The sequence below is a fragment of the Anas acuta genome, chromosome 2 (assembly GCF_963932015.1).
Source record: "Anas acuta chromosome 2, bAnaAcu1.1, whole genome shotgun sequence".
Classification (NCBI taxonomy): Eukaryota; Metazoa; Chordata; class Aves; order Anseriformes; family Anatidae; genus Anas; species Anas acuta.
In genome coordinates, this window is record NC_088980.1 from 3,478,913 (window position 1) to 3,498,362 (window position 19,450).

Sequence of the window (19,450 nt, forward strand, 5' to 3'; positions counted from 1 at the left end):
TCTGGTATTTTTGGGAAAAAGGCTCTTTTTGAGCATTGCTCAGCTGCAGGTTTACAGATCGAGGCCTCTGCTCTGAATGCATCGAGCCGAGCCGAGCTGTCCTCACTGCTGGTGTGTTGGAGGCTCTCTCTCCGTTAACAACTCGACTTGGCAGTTCTGACATTTTGGGGGAAGAAATATTTGTTTTCTCCCACCAGACCTGTCTCCAGCCAGTTTTGGCTACTACTTCCCTGCACGAACAACTCCTGCTGCATCCAGGGTGCCGGCCAAATGTGAATTCAGTAAAACTTTGCCTTTTTTTTTCATGGAAATGTATGTGGATTCTATGCTCTAGGAGGGAAAACCACAGGATTTTATAAATATTTATTGTTTTTAATACCCTTGAGAAGACTTTGAAAGAAAACAAGTTGCCGCAGGACAAGATCGAAGGCCCCTTTATTGCTCAGCAGCTGATTAAAAGTCGGCAAGCAGAAGGCAGGGCTCGGTGGCCACTTTTCAGGATGGAGAAGGCTTGGCCAGCACCAAGTCTGGGGCTCTTCACCATCCTCATCAGCAACCCGGTGGGCGAGGAGCACAGCCACAGCTCACGCTCGCAGGGCAGCCCTCCCGGTGTCCCCAGATGCCACATGGATGGTGAGCAACCCCACAAGGACCTCAATAAATGAAAAAGCAGATGCAAAAATTTCAGATGAATTTTGGTACAGGAATGCATACGGTAAAGCATCAGGGGGAAAAAAGGCATCGTCTCCTCCTGTTGCTGTTGGAAGCAGACTTTTGGGATGGTTAAAACGATAGCCCAAACCAGAAGGGCATGTCTGGATGGAGAAGAAAACTATGAGGCTATCCCAACCCACCAAATTATCCTGGCTGGAAAAGACCAAGATCACCACGTCCAGCCAGATGCAGGTGGATGACTTCTTACCCCACCTGGACCCCATCAAGTCCTACCGATGAGCCTGAGCCCTCATCCCACCCCTACCAAAACGCACACAAAGCGGCTCCGGCACTGCGTGGAGCAGACTCAAGGACTAAACATCCACAAAGCTCGGAGATGCGCCCTGAATGTGACTTCCCATCCATCCATCACCCAGAAACCTGGCGAGGAAAATCACCTCCAGCACCGGGGTTGCTTGTCGAGGAGCCAGGTGTGAGAGCCGCGCGGGCGGCTCAAAGGCATCTTCACACCGCGAAGGACGAGAGGCGGCATTTCATTAGGCAGGAAGTTAGAAAGCGACACCTTGATTGAGATAATTAGCAAGATTAAGAGCTACAGGAAATACCCAGAGCTGCATTTATAAGTCAAGAGCACCTCCGGGGAGCCGGGAAAGCTTCGCCTCAGGTTGGAGCCTATGCTGGGGAAGCGAAGGGCTGCAGGATGCTGCGTGCCAAAAATGAGCCCCGCCACGGCTGGGCTGCCTGCTGGCCCCTTCCGAGCACACTGGTCTCTGAGCACACTCTAATTTTTACCTATTTCTTAAGAACAGATCCTTATTTGTGCCTTAGATGGACATTTCTGCTCTCAGGACATCCCACGTGGTGCCCAAGGCCAGGCGGGATGGGGCTGCGGGCTCCTGGGCTGGTGGAAGGGGGCTTTGTGTGTGGCTGGGGTCAGGGATGGGAGGTTTTGGGGTTGGGGCTGGGGGGAATTTGGGGTCCCTTCCCACCCAAAGCACCCCAAGGTTATGGGACCTTGGTTAGAGAGCACTTTTGAGGACTGCCGGGGGAATGCTGACACTTGGCGGAGAGGCAAAGCAGGTACATGCAAGGTATGTTCATTTTTAAGTAGTTTTGGTCCCCTGTGGCTCAAATGGAATAGAATCCACGGGGAATTTTTCCATCGCATTAGGGCTATAAATTGGGAATGGGAAAGACGAGCTCGGCAGCCAGAAACCATCTCGTTCAGTAAATACACACAGAGAGAAACCGGGCACGAACAGGGAAAACCAGCGAAAAAACCAGGGAAAACCTCCCTCGCTGACACCAGTGGCTGTGGGAGAGAGTCCCCCTGATAAACACTTCTGGGGTGAAGAAGAGGAACGTGAAGTACACGAATAGTTTCATATTATTGCTAAAAGAAACAGCAAGAGCTGTCGGACTGCGCACAGACTCTCGGGTTTTCAAAGCTGAAGGTGCAGGGGGAACCGAGAGGCAGCGTCCAAACGCAACCAGCAGGCACCGGGCACCTTGGGGCGACGTTTCGTAAGCTCCAGCAGCCCCGGCTCAGGTCGGACAAGCTCAAGCCAGAGCCGAGTTTCAGCTCGTTGTTATGAAGTGGAATTAAGCCCCAGAGCAACTTATCAAAAACCCTGCCCAGATTTGGCACGGGGGAGTTAAAACCGAGGGGAGCGCCGCTCGCCAGGCCGCGCTGCTGCCACTGGAGGGGTGGCAGGGACCCGGTGACATGGAGCTGGAGGGAAACGTTGCTGGAGGAGTTATTTATGCTTCGCCATGAAACCGGAGAGATACACAGCCCCGGAGTCCCCGGGGAGCCGTCCCAGGCCTGGTACTGCTCAAAATATTTTTTTAATAATTACTTGCATGAATAGCGAATTCGCTTATTACAGCTGCAAACGATAGCGAGCCGGGAGGGACTTCCAGTACTTGGGAGGATGGGCTGGGGCTTCAAAACAAGCTTTGACACATTAGAGAAATGGCTTGGGAAAAAAAAAAAAAAAAAGAAAGAAAAGAAAAAAAAAAGAAAGAAAAGAAAAAAAAAGAAAAAGAAAAAAAAATAGGCTGCAATTCAGTGGAAACAAAGGAAAAAGTTGGTGCTTGTGTAAGGCCGGGGCACAAATCTGCGGGAGCAGAGCGGGGCAGGGCTGGCGCAACGCTTCCCAAAAGGTCATTTTCTCTTCCTCTCCGACCTCGGGAAGTGGCGATGATGGGCTCCAGCAGCAGCAAAAGAGCTTCAGCCATCAGAAAATATGTTTATTTATTTATTTATTTTTTTAATAGCAGTTCGAGGCAGTGTTGGTTTTGGTACTGCAGCTGCCGAACCTCAGCCCCGGCCCATTTTACAGAGGGGTTGGATGAGAACTAGCGTGATTTACCCCAAAAAGGGGATTCTGCCTGGAGCAGCAGGAGACATCCCATGGCAGGAGAGGGCCCTGGGGCTGGGGGCTCAGCAGGATGAGCCCCCCAGCAGGATGTTTGTTCAGCGCTATGGCTGGGGATGAAAAACACGAGTGGGATGCATGCAGCTTGCTGCAGGAGGTGTAGAGGAACCCTGTCACTCAGGCGGATCAAAACAAGCTGGATTTCATCATCAGGAGGCATGCTTGGTGCAGCTAAAGCTGGTTCTGGAGTTTTTATTTATTTATTTGTACTTCTTGGCTTTGTTTCTCCCTTAATTTAAGCAACTGCTTGCTACTTCTCCCCAAACCAGAGCTGAGCACGCTCCTGCCGTTACCAAAGTGCATGTTAGAGCAGGGAGAATGAATTTTGAATGATTTTTTTCCCCTGCCCTGTTATTTCTTTAGACGGTGGACACCATCATCAGGGGGTGCTGCAGACCTCAAAGCACAAGGGGACAAAAGGGACAGAGAATGCACATGTGCTGTTGTCATACCGGTGCCCCAAAGCACATGTGCAGCTTTTGCAAAAGATGAGTTTACCAAAAGGATCCCATTTTTTCCTGTTTTATTTTCTTCTCCTGGTGCACCTGCAGCTCCATTATCACCAGACACATCCGGACCCTTTGCTCTTTCAGGCCACAGCCGAGGAGGAGGTGAAACTGATCTCAGCTGGTGTGGAGCACTGATTTAAAAAGCTTTCATTCTACCAGGCAGGGCAGGTATTTCTGCCGGTCCCTTCCCAAAAGGGCAGGGTATTTCTCCTGGAAGCAGCCCCTTACCTTCTCCCCTTCCCAAGGACCTTCCAAATCGTCCTCCAGCTCCCTGCCGGCCTCCACCATGCTCTGGGGAGCATCCATGGGGGGTGATCCCTCTCCACTTCCACTTGTTTTCTTGAGCAGCGCTGTGCTCTTTCAAGGGCACACTCACGTCACAGCAAGCAGCAATTAATGCCAAATTAACGATGCCCCCCTCCCCCAAATCTTCGTGCCTCTGCTGCAATTGTGAAATATTGCTTCCATTAAAAGCAAACCAAAAAATAAATCCCAGGCTGGTTTCGTGCGTGCAGTCCCAGCGCGGAGGGCCAGGCAGACCTTATTAAATCCGTGGTCGGGTCCCTTTAATGGTTTAGGATTTTTAACAGTTTTGCCTTCCCGCAGTCGGGCTGCTGAAGCGTTTCAAAACCAGGGAAAACCACGGCTGTTTCACAACCATATGAAAGAAAAAAAAATATGTATTTATATGGATGTTAAGTAGGGGTGGAGCCTGCAGAGCTTTATCTCCTCGTGATTTAAATCCCAGGCAGCGTTGGGTTTGGAAATTACACCAGATGGATTGCAGAGTGCAGCTCAAGGTCATCTAAACACTGCGCTCAGCTCCCAACTGTAAGCGTGATCATCACGAACCACCAAAGCCATCAGGAGAAATTTAATACACCGCCAGATACTTGGTGAGCTTCAGCAAGAGCACTTTAAATGCTTCGTCCCCTCGAGTGCAACGCCACAAATAACCCTTGTTTAAAAGCGACAGGGGAGCCGGAGTGAAGGCTCTCTGCGTGGAGATACGGTCAAAAAGCTGCATTTCGGCCGGGGCTCCGTAAATGCGTGCTTTGTGCAAGCCAATTCCTCATATGATCGACACCCCTGCAGCCAGGCAGCTCGTTTAAGTCTTTTCTTATTCTCAACAAGTTAGGAGGATTCCTCGTGCCTGCCCCGTGGAGCTACCCCAAAACAACGCTCCGTGTGCTGGGCAGCGGCCAGCCTATTGCCAAAACAACCAGGACCACAGACCTGACCTTCCTGGCCACATTTAAAACACTTGCCCCATGTTTCCCCTCCAAAAAACCCTTATTATATTCAAGAGCTAAGTGTAACGCACTGCAGGGATTAAGATTTTTTTTTTTCTTTTTAACAGGAAAATGTCCCTAACATGGAAGAAGCAGCAGGGTGTTTCTAACTTGTCGAGAATAAGAAAAGAATAAACGAGCTGCCTGATTGCAAGGTGGCCCCTCAGACTTTCCCTACCTCGAGTTCCCATTTTTACATCTTTTATTGCCATAGCTCGCATCACCCCGGCGTTCCTGCGCTCTCCCGTGTGAAATTTCTTATGCTGCCTCCCCAAAGCCGTGCTCCCACGTCTGGGAAATGCCAGGTCAGCTGGATCATGCTGAGGACTAAATTAAACAAGGAAACACCTCCGCTTGTCCTCACCCATCAGGAAATCCATTTTTTAAACCTCAGATCAAGGCAATTCATCTTCCCATTAGGACAGAGCTGGCATATCCAATGAAATCCAGTTTCCCTGGAACAGAAGGTCTGCAAGACTAATGGATTAGCGTGCTGAGCCATTACATCTGCTGACTTCAACCGACACCACATCTCTCCCATGTGCTACGGAAACGATGTGGGAATGTAAATTTGGGAAAGAATATTTAGCAAGGCAGTTAAATTCAGCACCTTCAGAGATTTCCGCCCAGCTCCGTTAAGTGTATCTGTTCACAAAGGGTAAGAAACTTCCATGTACCTTGAGGAAACGGCGAGACCTCAAATCACTTGGAAATTTCAAAATATTTGTTCCTCCGACGACTATTACGTAAACCTAGTGCAGAGCCTTGCAGAGGAATTGTTCTCTATCTAGGTCAGGAGAAGGAAAGCCAACTTGTAGTCTTGCAAGGGACAAGCAGCTACAGAAATTGAAGCGCATCTCTCATTTTCCTGTCCGCTTCCCTCGAGGAGCAATGGGTTTTTCCAGATTTAGAGAAAAGAGCCTTTGCAGATATGTACAAAAGTTTATTTTACAAACAGCAACTACTTTGGAATAACAAAATTGCAAAAACAGACCGACATTAGAAAACCAGCTCCGTGGTGCGTTTTCTATTTGAAGCACAATTTAACAGAACTCACCAAGTAAAAATATTCCCCCCCTTCCCTCGCATCCCTCCCCAGCCATCGACCAGATGGAACTTCTTTATAAAGCTTTAATTCAAGATATGAAATAGACATTGGTAACATTGCAGTGATTCTGGATAACTACAACTGATTGACAATATATCTATTTCATTACCTTTTCCTGGCCTTAAAAAAAATCAACTTAGATCTGAAACATGACAAAATCAGGTTTTGGAGCAATTTTGTTTGAGGAAACGTTGAGTGACAACGCTTATATTTGTAACTTTTGTTACACCATTAGCCCAGTAGTGCTATTTTCTCTGTAGGGGGAAAAACAAATTACTTAAAACTACGGAGCTGCGACAAACATTACCTTGAGTTAGCAAAGAAATATTTATTTGAGACTCTGAAATGGCTGCTACCGTTCAAAAAGAAATCTGCAAACATACTGATTTGAGTAATGCATTTGAACATTCAGTACATTTATAAGAATCTTACAAAATACTGATCTGAAAGGACTACGTGCAAGCAATTTTTCATTGAATTACAGGAGCAGGAGTTTAAGTTCGGGACTTTGGGTTCTCCTAAAAAGGGGGAAAACTGTATGACAGATTCAGTTTTAGGAACCTGTGTAGAAATGTCTTATTCAGCCTGTCGTGTATAGACGTGCAGAGCATCATTACAGTCTTCAAATTTCACTTTGAGCTTTCTTTTCATGTTTCAGAAGTGTACCAAAAGCTAATTTGGAGCAGCTTAATTCAATAAAAAATACAATATGAATTGATGTCTAAGCAAGAAATTACTACTTTTCATTTTCAAAGTTGTTGGGTCCTGATGAGATTAAAAAATCATTTTCAAGGTTTGAAAACAGTCAAGAAAACTAAAGCATCTCAAGGCATTACAGAAAGTCAGTAATGAAAGTAGTTATAATACAACAGTACTCATTAGCTCTAATAAAGCTACGTTAGTATGTTTTTGTTTTTACTACAGACCCTGCTTTTCAGGGTACGACGTTATGCCATTAAAAAACGGTCTCTTAGTATACAACTTTCTAAACACTGAAAAACTTTATAAATGATTTTAAATTGACTCAATCAGAATATTGCAAAAAAATTATGCTCTCCAGCTTTAAGTCTATGTTTTTTGCAAGCCGTTTACCTGTAACATGTAGTCATTTTTGGTATTAAACTTCGCTTGGAAAGTACTTTCCACACTTTATCAGGCATACCAGTATTTTCGTAGTCATTTCACTTTAATAAGATACAATTTGGGACCTGCACACTGATATTCCCTCTGGCAAATGGGATACATTTGCAGACATTTTATATAGGAACCATTATGGTTTATTTTCTCAAAAATTATCACTTAGGTTTTTAAGAAGTGTTCCGAACAAACTCATGATATCCTCAAGTTTACAACATTCAGCTTCCAAACGTGTTGAGGTACGCCAAGCGCTGCCGTAGGAATTTAAATGGGACCGCTCAGAAACACTTCTTTACCCTCTAAAGAACGTTGCAATTGAACAGACACTTGGCTTTTAAATGCAGAAGTTTAGACAGGTTGGATTTTGAGATCAAAACTAATTCATCACACTTTCACTCGCTGTTTGTCAGTTTGACAACTCCTGTTGTGTGCAAGCTCACCCTTCTGAGCAGATTTCTCTAACACCACAGCACAGGAAGGATTAAGACATCGTGGCAGTCTTTGTTTTCATCAACTAGCTGCTGTGTATATGCTCTATATAACGCAACAGTCAAACAAGACAGCATGGAACCCACCTTCCAGCTCTAAAAAAAAACATTTTAATAAACTAGAAATGCCAGCCTTTGTAAGAAGTTCTTCACAGTTTTATAGTTGCTAACGTATTTAACAGTAACAGGCAGAAAGCCTTAAGGTGTTTATAAACATACTTGAAGACAGTACTGGTTGCTGCACCGAGAAAAGCGGTGTCAGCAAACTCACTAAGTGTCATTCATGGCTTGGAAAATCCGATTCAAGGAAATAAAACCTTTTTTCTGTTATGTTTTGTAAAAGTAGCATTTGACATAAAAAACAGTTGAGTTGAGCTTCAGTACTTCTCTCCTTAAGTATACAGTCAGTCAAGTGAGTTCACCAATAAATGGTAAAGCTTCAGCTAGCTCAGTAAACATCCTTCAACTTCACTTGTGACATCCTCAGAACAGTTCTGGTTTTAAACATAACACTGACAAACTTATTAAATACGGTTTCAATCGTCACAGAAAGATTTTCAGCTATACCCACTGCTTTCACTGGGACTTCGGTTGTTGGAGTAACTGCGATCACTCTCACTGTCGGAGCCATACGATCTACAAAGAAAAAATTAAATTCCTCAACATTTTATTTCGAGCTTTAAATTCAAAATTGCATCACGTCAAAAACTGAGACAGATGCACGAGACAAGAAGAAAACAGTCATGTATATAACAACTGAAACATACGTTAATGGACACTCAAAATTAAAGTAGTCATTAATTTTACGTGCTGAAAATCCTGTGCAGCTCAAGTCAAGCTGTGATTGTAACTATAAGATTTCTTCCTTTCATCAAAAAAGCTAAGAATTCATCCAAAAAACAACTAAGTTTTTGTTAATGCTGACAGCTGACAAAGAAGTATATTCTAACAAAAGGAGCTTTATTTCTCAACCAAAATGATTTTGCAACTCCGTGCCTTTACATATTGCAATTTGAAGTTCGAAGAAGGATCTGAGTAATTAGGCTCCATAACAACAACGGGAGTGTGTGCAGAAGGGAAATAATACATTCAAATGTTCTGGCTTATCCAAACCAAAAGAATTCCAAGCTGAGCACCTGGCCAAGCATAAAGAAATGGTACAGATTGTTTCAGATAAGCCACAAAACATATTCAAATTATACAGAATGAACTTTAATTAGAAATTTTCTAGCCTCGTGCCTGTAAGGAAAGCTTTCTGAAGGGATAGGCATATCCTAATCAAGCATTGTTTCTCTGATGCTTCCTGACATCCCAAAACAAGGATTTTGTAATGACTTCCACACTTTTCATTAATCTAATTAATTGCCCTTCATACACATGAAGAAACTGTCTTACTGTCAGAATCTGATGAGGAAACTGGTGACACCAGAGTCCATTAAGAGGTGATACTAAGTCATGAAAAAACAAGTATGAGAACAGCAGAGGATGAAAATTTACGGCAGCCAGCTATCTGTCTGACTTACCACTGAAGTTTATGCACTATATAAAGATCACATTCCACTTCTGATCTCTGCTGAAGTGTGCTCACTTGCACCTCTGGTAATTCCCCTTGACTGAGTAGGATAATTTTGCACTATTATAAATTTTAAGCTAACAGTGACATCAGAAGCACACCAGATTTGCTGGTAAGATATTCTTTCAAAACATGTTCTAGGAAGTTAAAAATTAATTCTGGATAGCTGTAATTTTTCACTTCCTCTGCAGATGCTTTTTGGCTAGACTGCAAAAGTGGTTTAAAAAAAAAAAAAAAAAAGTATTCACCATCCAATGGAATTCTTTGCATACCAGGTAGCTTTTGATTTGTAACAGGGCACCTGATTTAAATCTTGAGAGCTAGTTCACTGCAGGAGTTTAAAAACCACTTAAAGGCAGCGTTATTAAAAAATTATGTGCTTACTTTGAACATATAGGGATTTATATATGCAATATATTTTTATGGTTGGGGAAAAAGACCATAGCCTTCATGAACTTAAGTACGTACTTTGCAAATTCTTTTGCATTAATATGGTATGAGAGACATGCAAGCAAGTAACATACCTGGATCGCCTATCGTAACTTCTAGATCTCCGATAGCTGTCACTCCTTTTACTTCTACTTCGGCTTCTGCTATAGTAACTATCATACGTGTATGACCTACTTTAAAGGGAAAACAAAGTCTTTGTAGATTTACAGTTCCGCATCTAAAATGTCATTTATTTCAAATGCACTTAAATACAAAGAGATGAATCACTATAAAGAATTTACTCTTGAAGGATGTGGAAAACAGGATAATTCTAAGTTTTTGTAGATGTTTAAATACCAGAATTCAGCATCATCAAAACAACATTAAATTTATTAATATACAAGAGACTAAGCATTTAAAAAGTTTTGAGTTTTCGCTACAAATGGTACATGAAATAAAAACTTGTTTTCAGAAGTATTAACAAACAACAAAATTATTCCAATTTATATTTCATTTTTATATTTCATTTTTATATTCCATTTAGCAATAAAGGGAAACGTGTGCACCATACTATCACCTATCACTGTAACACCAGTATGACTTGGTTATTTTCCAAGCGTCTCATTTATGTTATTCTTGCTTTGTTTGCTCTCAAAGCTGCTAACACAACAGTACATTTCTGAATAGCACAGATGCAGAGGTACTTTTTACACTAAGATATTTTTATAGCAAGTACATTTATTTCAGAGTTGGTACAGAACTACAATCCATACCTGGATCGGCTGTGATGACCATAGGAACTACTTCTTGATCTGCTTCTACTATAGGTTCGACTGACAAACAAAAACAAAATGCTTTGTGTTAAGTTAATCAAGAACAAGTGCTGAACAGGGAAGAGGGGGAAAGAGGATGGGAACATGATTTTCTCAGAATTCCTTACTCACACTGTAAAACATTAAATACAATTCCTTTTTCAGTAACAGGATATTTCAAAATCTGATTGTTTTAACTTGCATGTTTCAAGCAGATGCTTCAGGCAGCAGCATGCACAGCTAAGCCCATTTCCAATTTGCTCAGAGACTGAAGCATCAGAGTTCTGGGCACCGTTTACTGGTTTGGTAACGCACCTCAAAATTAACAATTAGAGAAACTTACCTACGACTCTTGTAACTGTGGTAGGAACTACTTCGACTTCTTGACCGATCTCTACTATACCAGCCCCTGCTTCGGCTTCTTGTATAGCTTCTTGACCTACAACCAAGAAACAGTTTTTGAAAAGCACAAAACAGAGTAACTCAAGTGAAGAGCACAAGAACACGGGAAGCAAAAGCATTTTAAAGCTTCATCCTTTTAGCTGAGTATTTATCCCGTATGTGCTAAAATATACAGCGCTGTTTAGAAGAAAAACAAGCTGAGAAAGAGAAACATGCCTTGAGAATATTGTGAACTTTCAAGTTAAAAAAAAGAACAGGAACGTGAATGCCTTACCTATACGAATATGTAGAACTTCGGGATCGGCTTCTGGAGTGGCTGTAAGATAGTGATCTTGTTCGGTGTCTGGATTTAGATTCGGATTTACTTCGTGACCTACTGAGACTCCTGGATGGGCTGTTGTCATCTCTACTTGGGGACTCTTCCTCACTGGAACTTTCTTGGTTCCTTGGCCTTCGATTTAGCCGTGCTGTTTTCCTAACTTCATCAAACAGAGATCCAGGCCTTACCTTATTTTTAGCTTTTATTTCAATCCTTAAACCTGCTGGTTTAGGCTCTGGTGCTGAAGCTACGTTCTTTACTTCTGTGGCAGTACTAATTGTAGCTGGTTGCAAGTTACCAACACCTTGCAAAGGCTTCCATTTATTATCGACTGGATTGCTTTGTGTATTTTCAGTGATTTCACTTTTTAAACTACAATCTTTTGTGCTAGACACGGGGACAGAGTTATTTTCTTGCTTCCCTGTTTCTTTTTCTTCTTTAATATTAACAAAGTCTATAACACTGTTTCCTAATTTGACAGCATCTGGTTCAGGAGGCTGTAAATCTTTGTTTGTACTAGCACTTAAAGCCTGAGGTTTGGCAGTGAGAATGACAGGAGACGTGTCCACAACCACCTTCCCTGGTGAGTTACGGTCTGGAGTGCAGATCTCCATGTTGTCATCTGTCTGAACAACATCTTCCAGCCCATTCTGGTTACCTTCTTCAGCATGCTTAGTCTCATTCTTGCAAGCAGTCACTTTTATTCCTGAGTTTAAAATACTGGCTGAAGTGTTTGGATCAACGCTATCTTTATTAAGGTTACTGTGATCTGGTGAGGCATCAATAGTGCTTTTACCTGGAAGGTTTTCATCTGTACAGGGCTTTTCACCATTTCCCATTTTGTCTTTGACTACTTCATCCTTTTCAACAGCTTGCTGTTTTTTATCCTTTATGTCCCTGGTAAGCTGCTTTTCTTTTTTATCATCTTTGATAAGTGGCTTTTCATTTATATCATCCTCCTCCTCTTCACCAAACTCCAGTGGAGGCTGCCAATGAAATGTTTCTTTTCTTTTCTGAACTTTGTGTTTCTTCTCCTTTTTTCCTTTGGATTTTTCTTTTGCTTTTTTGGAATGTGACTTTTTAAGAGTTTTTTTTGATTCATGTTTGGCTTTTTTTGACTTTCCTCTAGTATTGGTTGAGCTAGAATGAGAACTCTCAGATTCAGAAGATGACAGCTGTTTGCTCGTCTTCCACGTACAATCAGAATCCAGAAAACCTTCTGAGGAATTTGACTTTTTTATCCTTTTGGTAACGCTAAGTTCTGTATCAGATCCTGATGTGGCCTCTCCTTCCTCTTTACCAGAGGAGGGTCTGGAATCTGCCCTACTATGCCTAGCCTCTCCCCTTTCTGAGTTTGATTCAGAGTCCCATTTGCTACCTGAATATGATTTTCGTTTACTTTTTGCACCACCTCTAGGCTGCTCAGACGATTTCTCTTTAATGGCCTTGTTTTTAGGACGATCAGCATCCCGTTCACACTTGGATTTCTCCTCCCCTCTCACTGAACTTGAGTTGCTTTTATCCTGTTGCTGAGTATCTCCTTCCAACTGAAAATGGCCTTCTTTTTCTTGGGCTCCTTTTACTTTGCCAGAATGCTCACTGTCCGTAGAGAAGTCAGAAGACGATAAACTGTCGCTCTCTTTCAGTCCTTGAGAAGACTCATCGTAGTCTTTCGTACCTTTATAAGGAAGAGTACTTTCAGAGCTCGTTTCCTGCCTTAGTTTAAGAGACCGAGCGTTCTGATCACCCGATGCAGATTTTCTTTTGCTTCTGTGCCTGTCGTCATCACTAAGGGAGTAATAAGATGTTGACTCACTATAACCCGACCTGTCACTGCGGTATTTACTCGGTGATGGTGATCTGCCTGAAGAATGAGATTTTGTTCTTGAGCTAGACAGACTTCTAGATCTTGTGTAAGATCTTGAGTATGACCTGCTTCGGGAGGACCTGCTTCTTGATCGTGGCCAACTATCTGAGCTTCTGTCGCTACGATATTTGGAATAAGCACTTCGGTCACTATCTGAACTCCTTTGTCGCTTACGGAGCGAGGAAGAAGTGTTAGCCTCTTTAATAACAACTACATTATAATTAGTTTGGGTGGGTATTAAATGGGTTGTCTTAGCTTTCATTTCCTGAATTCGCTCGTAGGATGGCTTCCATGGCTTCTGCCCAGGTTTCCACCGTGAAGGTGGTGGGCTATCACTTAAGGGTATGACAGGGAGGCTTTCTGGGACAACCGGTGGTATGACGACTTTATCAGTCGGGAGTATAACTGCTCTTACAGGGTCAGCAGTCTTGTTCGGCTTGTTTTCATTTAATCGCGTTGAAGTATTTCGTGGAGAATTGGAAACAGTCTTTTGATGCCTGGGGCTAGGACTTGATCTTGATCTACTTCGGGAACGTGATGATTTAGAGGCTGATCTTGATCTGGAACTTCGAGAATAAGACCTTGATTTAGACCTAGATCTGGACCTGGACCTGTAGTATGACCGAGTGTCTCTGCTTGATAAAGTTGATGAACTCTGGTCCTCCTTATCAGATTTAGACCAGTCTCTTCTGGATGAATGTCTAGAAGATGATGAAGAAGAACGAGATTTCCTCTCACGATCACAAGATGATTTCTTCCTCCTGACAAAGGAATGAGAGGATTCCACATCTGATGAAGCTGATGTTTTCTTCTTTTTAGTTTGCTTGTGCTTCTTGAAATGCTTCTGCTTTTTAGACTTCTTTTTATGTTTCACTTTCTTTTTCTCTTTTCTGTGCTTTTTGTGGTGGCTGGAGTATCTCACAGTACTCAGATCAGAATAGCCGTTATGTGACCAAGATCTTGATCTCCGTGATGCACTTCTTTCATCCCATCTGCTTGTACACGGGTCACTCAACCTTAAAAACAAACAAGCAAGGCCCACACTAAGTGGAAATTCTGTAAGAACTTCATAAGTATTTTCCCCTCTCCCTGTCCCAAGGCAATTAATGAGGTTTAAGAACGATAAAAATCCCTCCATTTACTACCAGACAACCGCATTTTGAATGAGCTCGTTACACTTGTTTTAAGACATGGAATTACAACACTATGAGGAAAGCTACCACTTCTCTGTAAGAGATGAATCAGACAAAATCACCAAATTGTGCATGCTGTAAACCCAGGCAATTTAATTATCCTAGTCCACATCATTTTGAACTCTGCAACTATGGGATTTATAAACTGCATTTAATTTTTTTCTTTTTTAATCGCCTTATTTAGGTATTATTTAGCTAGTTCAATGTAATAAATTGTATGCACTCAGTATATAAAAGGCTTTGGTAAACATTTGCAATTTTTCAATAACGTTTATAATGTTCTTCAGTTCTGCCTTTGGGGTTTATCTATCATTTTGATACAAGCTCAGATTATCAAGTCATCAGAAATTCTGGAAAGTCAGCTACATCACAGAGCTGGTAACAGCAAAAAGAACATGAAGCTAAAACTTAATATAGGCTTTGTGGATTTGGTTGTCTTGTTATCAAAAAAAAAAAAAAAAAAAACAGTTAACCAAGTTCAAGGCTAAAGGAAATCTGACACAACTATCTCAGAGGAAAGCAATAGGAAATTGGACAGGTGAATTAATTTCTTCTTAAGTATTGAAGAGAGTTGAAGAACAACTGCTCTGTGACCTTAAGCTTTGTCAGCATGTGTTGATCTGATATTACAACACCAAAGAAGAAAAGTTTTAGGAAAGATTCCAATAAAGATTCTGTTTAAATTCGGAACACTGGAAGTGGGAAGATATTAAATACAAAGATATTTTTACACATTTTGTTCAGTCAAACAAGAATGACATGGAACAGCTATATAACCTATTATTGCTTGTGCAAAAAAAAAAAATACTTTTTAAATGCACTGTAAGGATCTTACTTATCGCCTTTACTCCACTTTTCTCCACTAGGTGGTCTATACGTTCGTAATCTCTGCATTTCCTCTTTCCAGTGTGGAGGAGTCTCACTACTCTCATCATCATCGGATTCAGAGCACGACCGTGATCGAGGTGGGGTGTGGTATCGCTGTAAAACCAAAGCAAGACAATTACTTTTTATATTATACAGCCTCCTTTAAAGAAAAAATATATTCTATATCTGGTACCTCTCATACAAGTTTTACATGCATCTTCATAACAAGCCAGACAATGTTATTTACACAAAGGTCAGGAAGAACACAAATTCTGAATTCCCTGCCAAAGATACCCACTTTTGGTACGCATATATGCTATATGTGAGCCTGATAACACAGCTAGCTGCCTTTTCATACTCTAAGGGCACTTATCAAAGCCCGAGAGGGACCAGCTAACCTGTTTTTCCAAAACACAAAAGATAAAATTTAGGAAGTTCTCTTTACATTACACTTTCTGGAATAACACAATTACAGCAGATAACCAAACTTCCCCCCTCCAGGATACTGAAGCACAGATGTTTCAGTTCAGTTAGCAGATACTTAGCTGCCTGTAATCACAGAAACAAGCTCCGTTTCAAAAGTCACTGCTGTTCAGCCCTTAAGAAATGGGCAGTTTAAGACATCTTCTAAGCAAAACATCTTTCAAAAAAAGTGGAATGAAGCTTCATGCTAGAAAATGATGCTTAGGCACAGCATTTAAAAAGGTAAAAAGAGCTTTTCCTGCAGCAGCAGAAAAATGGTCATAATCTTGCCAAGTCATTATTTTCCATTACCCAGTTGGATACACACTTAGGTAAGTCATACAAGGAAATTGGATGCTCCTTGACTCAATTAACAAAGAAGAAAAACATCTGGGTTTTACTCAATTATTTTGAGCCACTTATAAAATAAGTGATATGTGGAAAAAAAGCCTAGACTGTCTCCCAGAATAAAAAGAGAAAGATGAATGTATTGGTTTACATAGAATTCACTTCAGAAATATCTTCTTACTTTCTCCTTGTTCAACTGACTGAAAATCAAGTTTTGGGCCCTGTATAATGGACCAAGACTGTGCAGTTGCAAAAAGCCTTCTGTCCAAGCATGGCAAAAAGTAACTTCTTGCCTGTGTTATCTGAAATTACACGGACTTCATCTCAGGCAGGAGAGCGGATGAAATTTGGCAAACTATGTTAACTAGCTAAAAACAGAAACAAAAGATATACTTGAACTGTTAGTTCTGCTTTTTGACATTTTGACAAGTGATTCTGCCAATGTTGCCAGAAAAAATGTTTATCAGCAACATACGCACAGTGATCAGACACTGTACGTATCAGAACTGTACATACTTAGGACACTTCAGAACAGCCTTGTTTGCTGTTATGCAGCAACAGTCCTAGTGCTTAGGAGAAACAGTGAGGAAATCCAAGCAGCAGAGCAAGTAAAAGCTTGTCTTTTCTCATTGCTTCAGATGTTGCAGCTTGCCTAGGATGAACCTTTGCTGACTTCATTTCAGTCTTTACAAAGAAGTAATTTTATTCTTATGTCTGAAGCTACTTTTTATGGCTGAAATTACTCTTGTAGCTGGGTAAGCCTTTGTTTTCCCAAACAATACTTCGGCAAGAAGACATTAAGGAGAAGGAGAAGGAAAAAGCATTGTAAAATGAACTACTTGGCAACAAGATTTCAACCTTCTAAGCTTGAATCTACTGTAGGTCAACAACAGTTACAGTGGCACACAAAGCCTTCAAGGAAATTCAAAATTCAAAGCTCAAGGTCAGACAAGATACTTTGGGTGAGAGGAAATAAGAGTAAGTCACATACTATTGTGCCTCTTCCTTTAATTTTTCGTCCAGATTTAGAGACTGATGGTTTCTGGTTGGTTAGAACTGGTGCAGCATCAAGAAGCTTCCTAAAGAAATTAAGAAAATTTGAGTATACACAAAAAAAACCAACAATTTTAACTTAAACCTAATTTTAAATTAACCATGCAAAATATCTTAATCGTCTATTTTGATACGGCAGAACTGAATTCAGCAACTGGCATTCCAAGAAGCCAGCCAGCCACGCACAGACCTGCGATGAAAGCAAATCGATACGTAACAGTTCTCAACCAGCTCTGCAGATCTGACCTGCCTTTGTGATAAAGAAAGGCTAACAATGAACTTCCAAAGTACTCTGATACAGCGTTACACGGCTCTTCTAAAGCAGCTGACTTATGTTTGGTGGACAAATCATGAAGACGACATGGAAAGAACAGTTTCAAGATCGCAGCAATTACACAACAATGCCTTAGCAGACAGTGGCAGGTCGTAACAGTCCCCAAGTTCTAAAGCCTTCTTTCTTTCCTCAGCAAGGAGTAATTCAGCATTCCTTTTTACACAGTTTGAAAGAAGCAAATACAAAGGCTTTGAAAGCACGAGTAAAGAAGAAAAAGCTTACAGCAGCCTACACCATTAACTGAATTAAAACAAAGTGACTGGATTTTAGAGATGCCCAGCACTGTGCTGTATCAGCTCATCTAAATCCACAAGAGAAAAAATCTGATAGAAAAAAAATGCATTTTGGTAGACATGCAAAACACAAATTGAAAGCAACTTGTGAATGCACGACTTCCTTCCTACTAAAAAAAAATAATTGTTCTCCTGTTCTTAAAAAAAAAAAAAAAAAACACTTGTAAGATTCTCTTTGACTGATTTTGCACTAAAGTTTCACCCTTTAGTCTAAGAAAGTTGAAAAAACCATCACCTATTCAAGTTTACCTTGCAATCAAATATCTACTGTATTTTATGTTGCAAAATTTCCTCTGGAATTAATGAACCTTGTTTTTTTTTGCATCACCTCTAATTGTGTTTAAGGTCACAATATGCACGACCTTTAAAGGACCGATGAAACTATTTTATGAGTTTTCACTGAAAAAAAAATATGAACCACACTGAAAGGAAAATTCTGAAGAAAAACAGTGAACAGGACAGGTAAATTGCCTCATTTAGAAATTCTGACACTAAGGCCATCCCTCGCTGTAAGTTCTGGTAAAATAATGTTACTGAGGAAGTTTTATGCGTAGTTGCTACCAAGAAGGTCAACACAATCATAAAACTCAATGTTCCTTACGGCTCAGGTTCTGCATTGACAACAGGCACATCTCTTCTTAGCAAAAATCTATTTTCAGGCACTGGGGGAATTTCTTCAGGACGCACGACAGGCTTATCCCTCTTTGTGCTAACATCGGTTGCTTTTTCGGTCACATCGCTCTTGTCAGAAAGGCTGCTAGGAGGAAAAATAAGTATATAAATAAAAATCAACTGACAAACACCACCGTTCAGGTTCCCACAAGAAGCCCACGTGACGCAGCAAGCTTTCAGATGACTTAGAATGTGTTTCATTAACAGCTCATTTCATGCCAATGGTGTGGTGTTAGAAGTGAGGTTCAGTTCTCACTTTACAGCAAATAATTTTGCTTTTAATTTGCCACTAGTCATAAAATATTTTAAAATATAATCAAGTATGAATCAAAGGTCTCTATTTGCCTAACGTTACATTAACACAGGTATAGCAAATCCCAAACATTTTAACATGCTAGACATTTATTTCAAAGTTACTCTAGATTCTACCTACAAAGATCTTTAACAGAGAAGCCTACCCAATAAGCTTGGTTTTAGTGATTTGTTTAAAAAAAATATCAAAATCCAAACTTATAGAATAAAAGCACCTTCATATTAATTGCTTAAGTACTTCATGAAAAAGCAAAATTTATCAAATTCCTCTGAAATTCTTAAATTTGAGAAAGTAGTCACCATCTTTGGTTTGAGGTTCGCTTGCATCTTGAATCCTCTTTTTTCCTCTCCTCCTTTCTCCGTTTTCTTGACTGTTTTGCTTTAGCTCTTCTTTTACGCTTTCTTCTCCTGCTTCTTTCATTCTCAGCTTCGCTTTCAGATGAACTTTCTGAAGAGCTTGATGCACTGGAGGAGGATTCTGACTCTTCTGATTCAGAACATACTTTCTTCTTCTTCTCCAAAGCTTAGAAACAGGTATTATAATATTTATATGTGCATGTAACACATAGCGTGTATGTAAATATAACACATGATATATAACACAAGATATCTAACTATGTATGTAAATACACACGTGCTTCTCCAGAGGATCTGTGTGTAAATCATGAGCATTTTTTTAACAGTGAGGTTTGTTAAAATATTATTATATGGATTTATCATGCCCTGGGTAAACCAATAAAATTACACAGATATTTTCCAGCAAAAATGGTTGTAAAAAAACACCTTCAGTGAACTGTAAGAACCTCCATGCACAGCTTCTGCCATCTAAGATACTGCAAAGCCAGAGCATTTTTATGATAAGCC

The 19,450-nt window shown here is 41.0% G+C and overlaps 1 protein-coding gene and 1 long non-coding RNA gene across 8 annotated transcripts in view; one reads left to right on the forward strand and one right to left on the reverse strand.

Annotated features, from left to right (window-relative positions):
- The first annotated feature begins 4,377 nt into the window (after positions 1-4,377).
- LOC137852039 (uncharacterized) lies at positions 4,378-6,161 on the forward strand. Its single transcript, XR_011093627.1, has 2 exons — positions 4,378-4,521; positions 5,132-6,161. It is a non-coding gene; the product is annotated as an uncharacterized lncRNA (long non-coding RNA).
- The window catches only part of NKTR (natural killer cell triggering receptor), a 39,701-nt gene continuing 26,090 nt past the window's right edge, over positions 5,840-19,450 (reverse strand). For 4 of the 7 annotated variants that reach the window (XM_068673281.1, XM_068673276.1, XM_068673277.1 and 1 more), the window contains 9 exons: positions 18,887-19,109; positions 18,204-18,359; positions 16,914-17,001; positions 15,081-15,226; positions 11,141-14,068; positions 10,808-10,903; positions 10,426-10,485; positions 9,748-9,846; positions 5,840-8,286 (listed from right to left, as the gene is read on the reverse strand). In XM_068673281.1, the coding sequence (XP_068529382.1) occupies positions 8,208-8,286; positions 9,748-9,846; positions 10,426-10,485; positions 10,808-10,903; positions 11,141-14,068; positions 15,081-15,226; positions 16,914-17,001; positions 18,204-18,359; positions 18,887-19,109 (3,875 nt within the window). In that variant the 3' untranslated portion in view covers positions 5,840-8,207. The remainder of the gene's footprint in view (positions 8,287-9,747; positions 9,847-10,425; positions 10,486-10,807; positions 10,904-11,140; positions 14,069-15,080; positions 15,227-16,913; positions 17,002-18,203; positions 18,360-18,886; positions 19,110-19,450) is intronic. The other 3 variants (XM_068673279.1, XM_068673280.1, XM_068673278.1) reach the window with 3 other exon arrangements.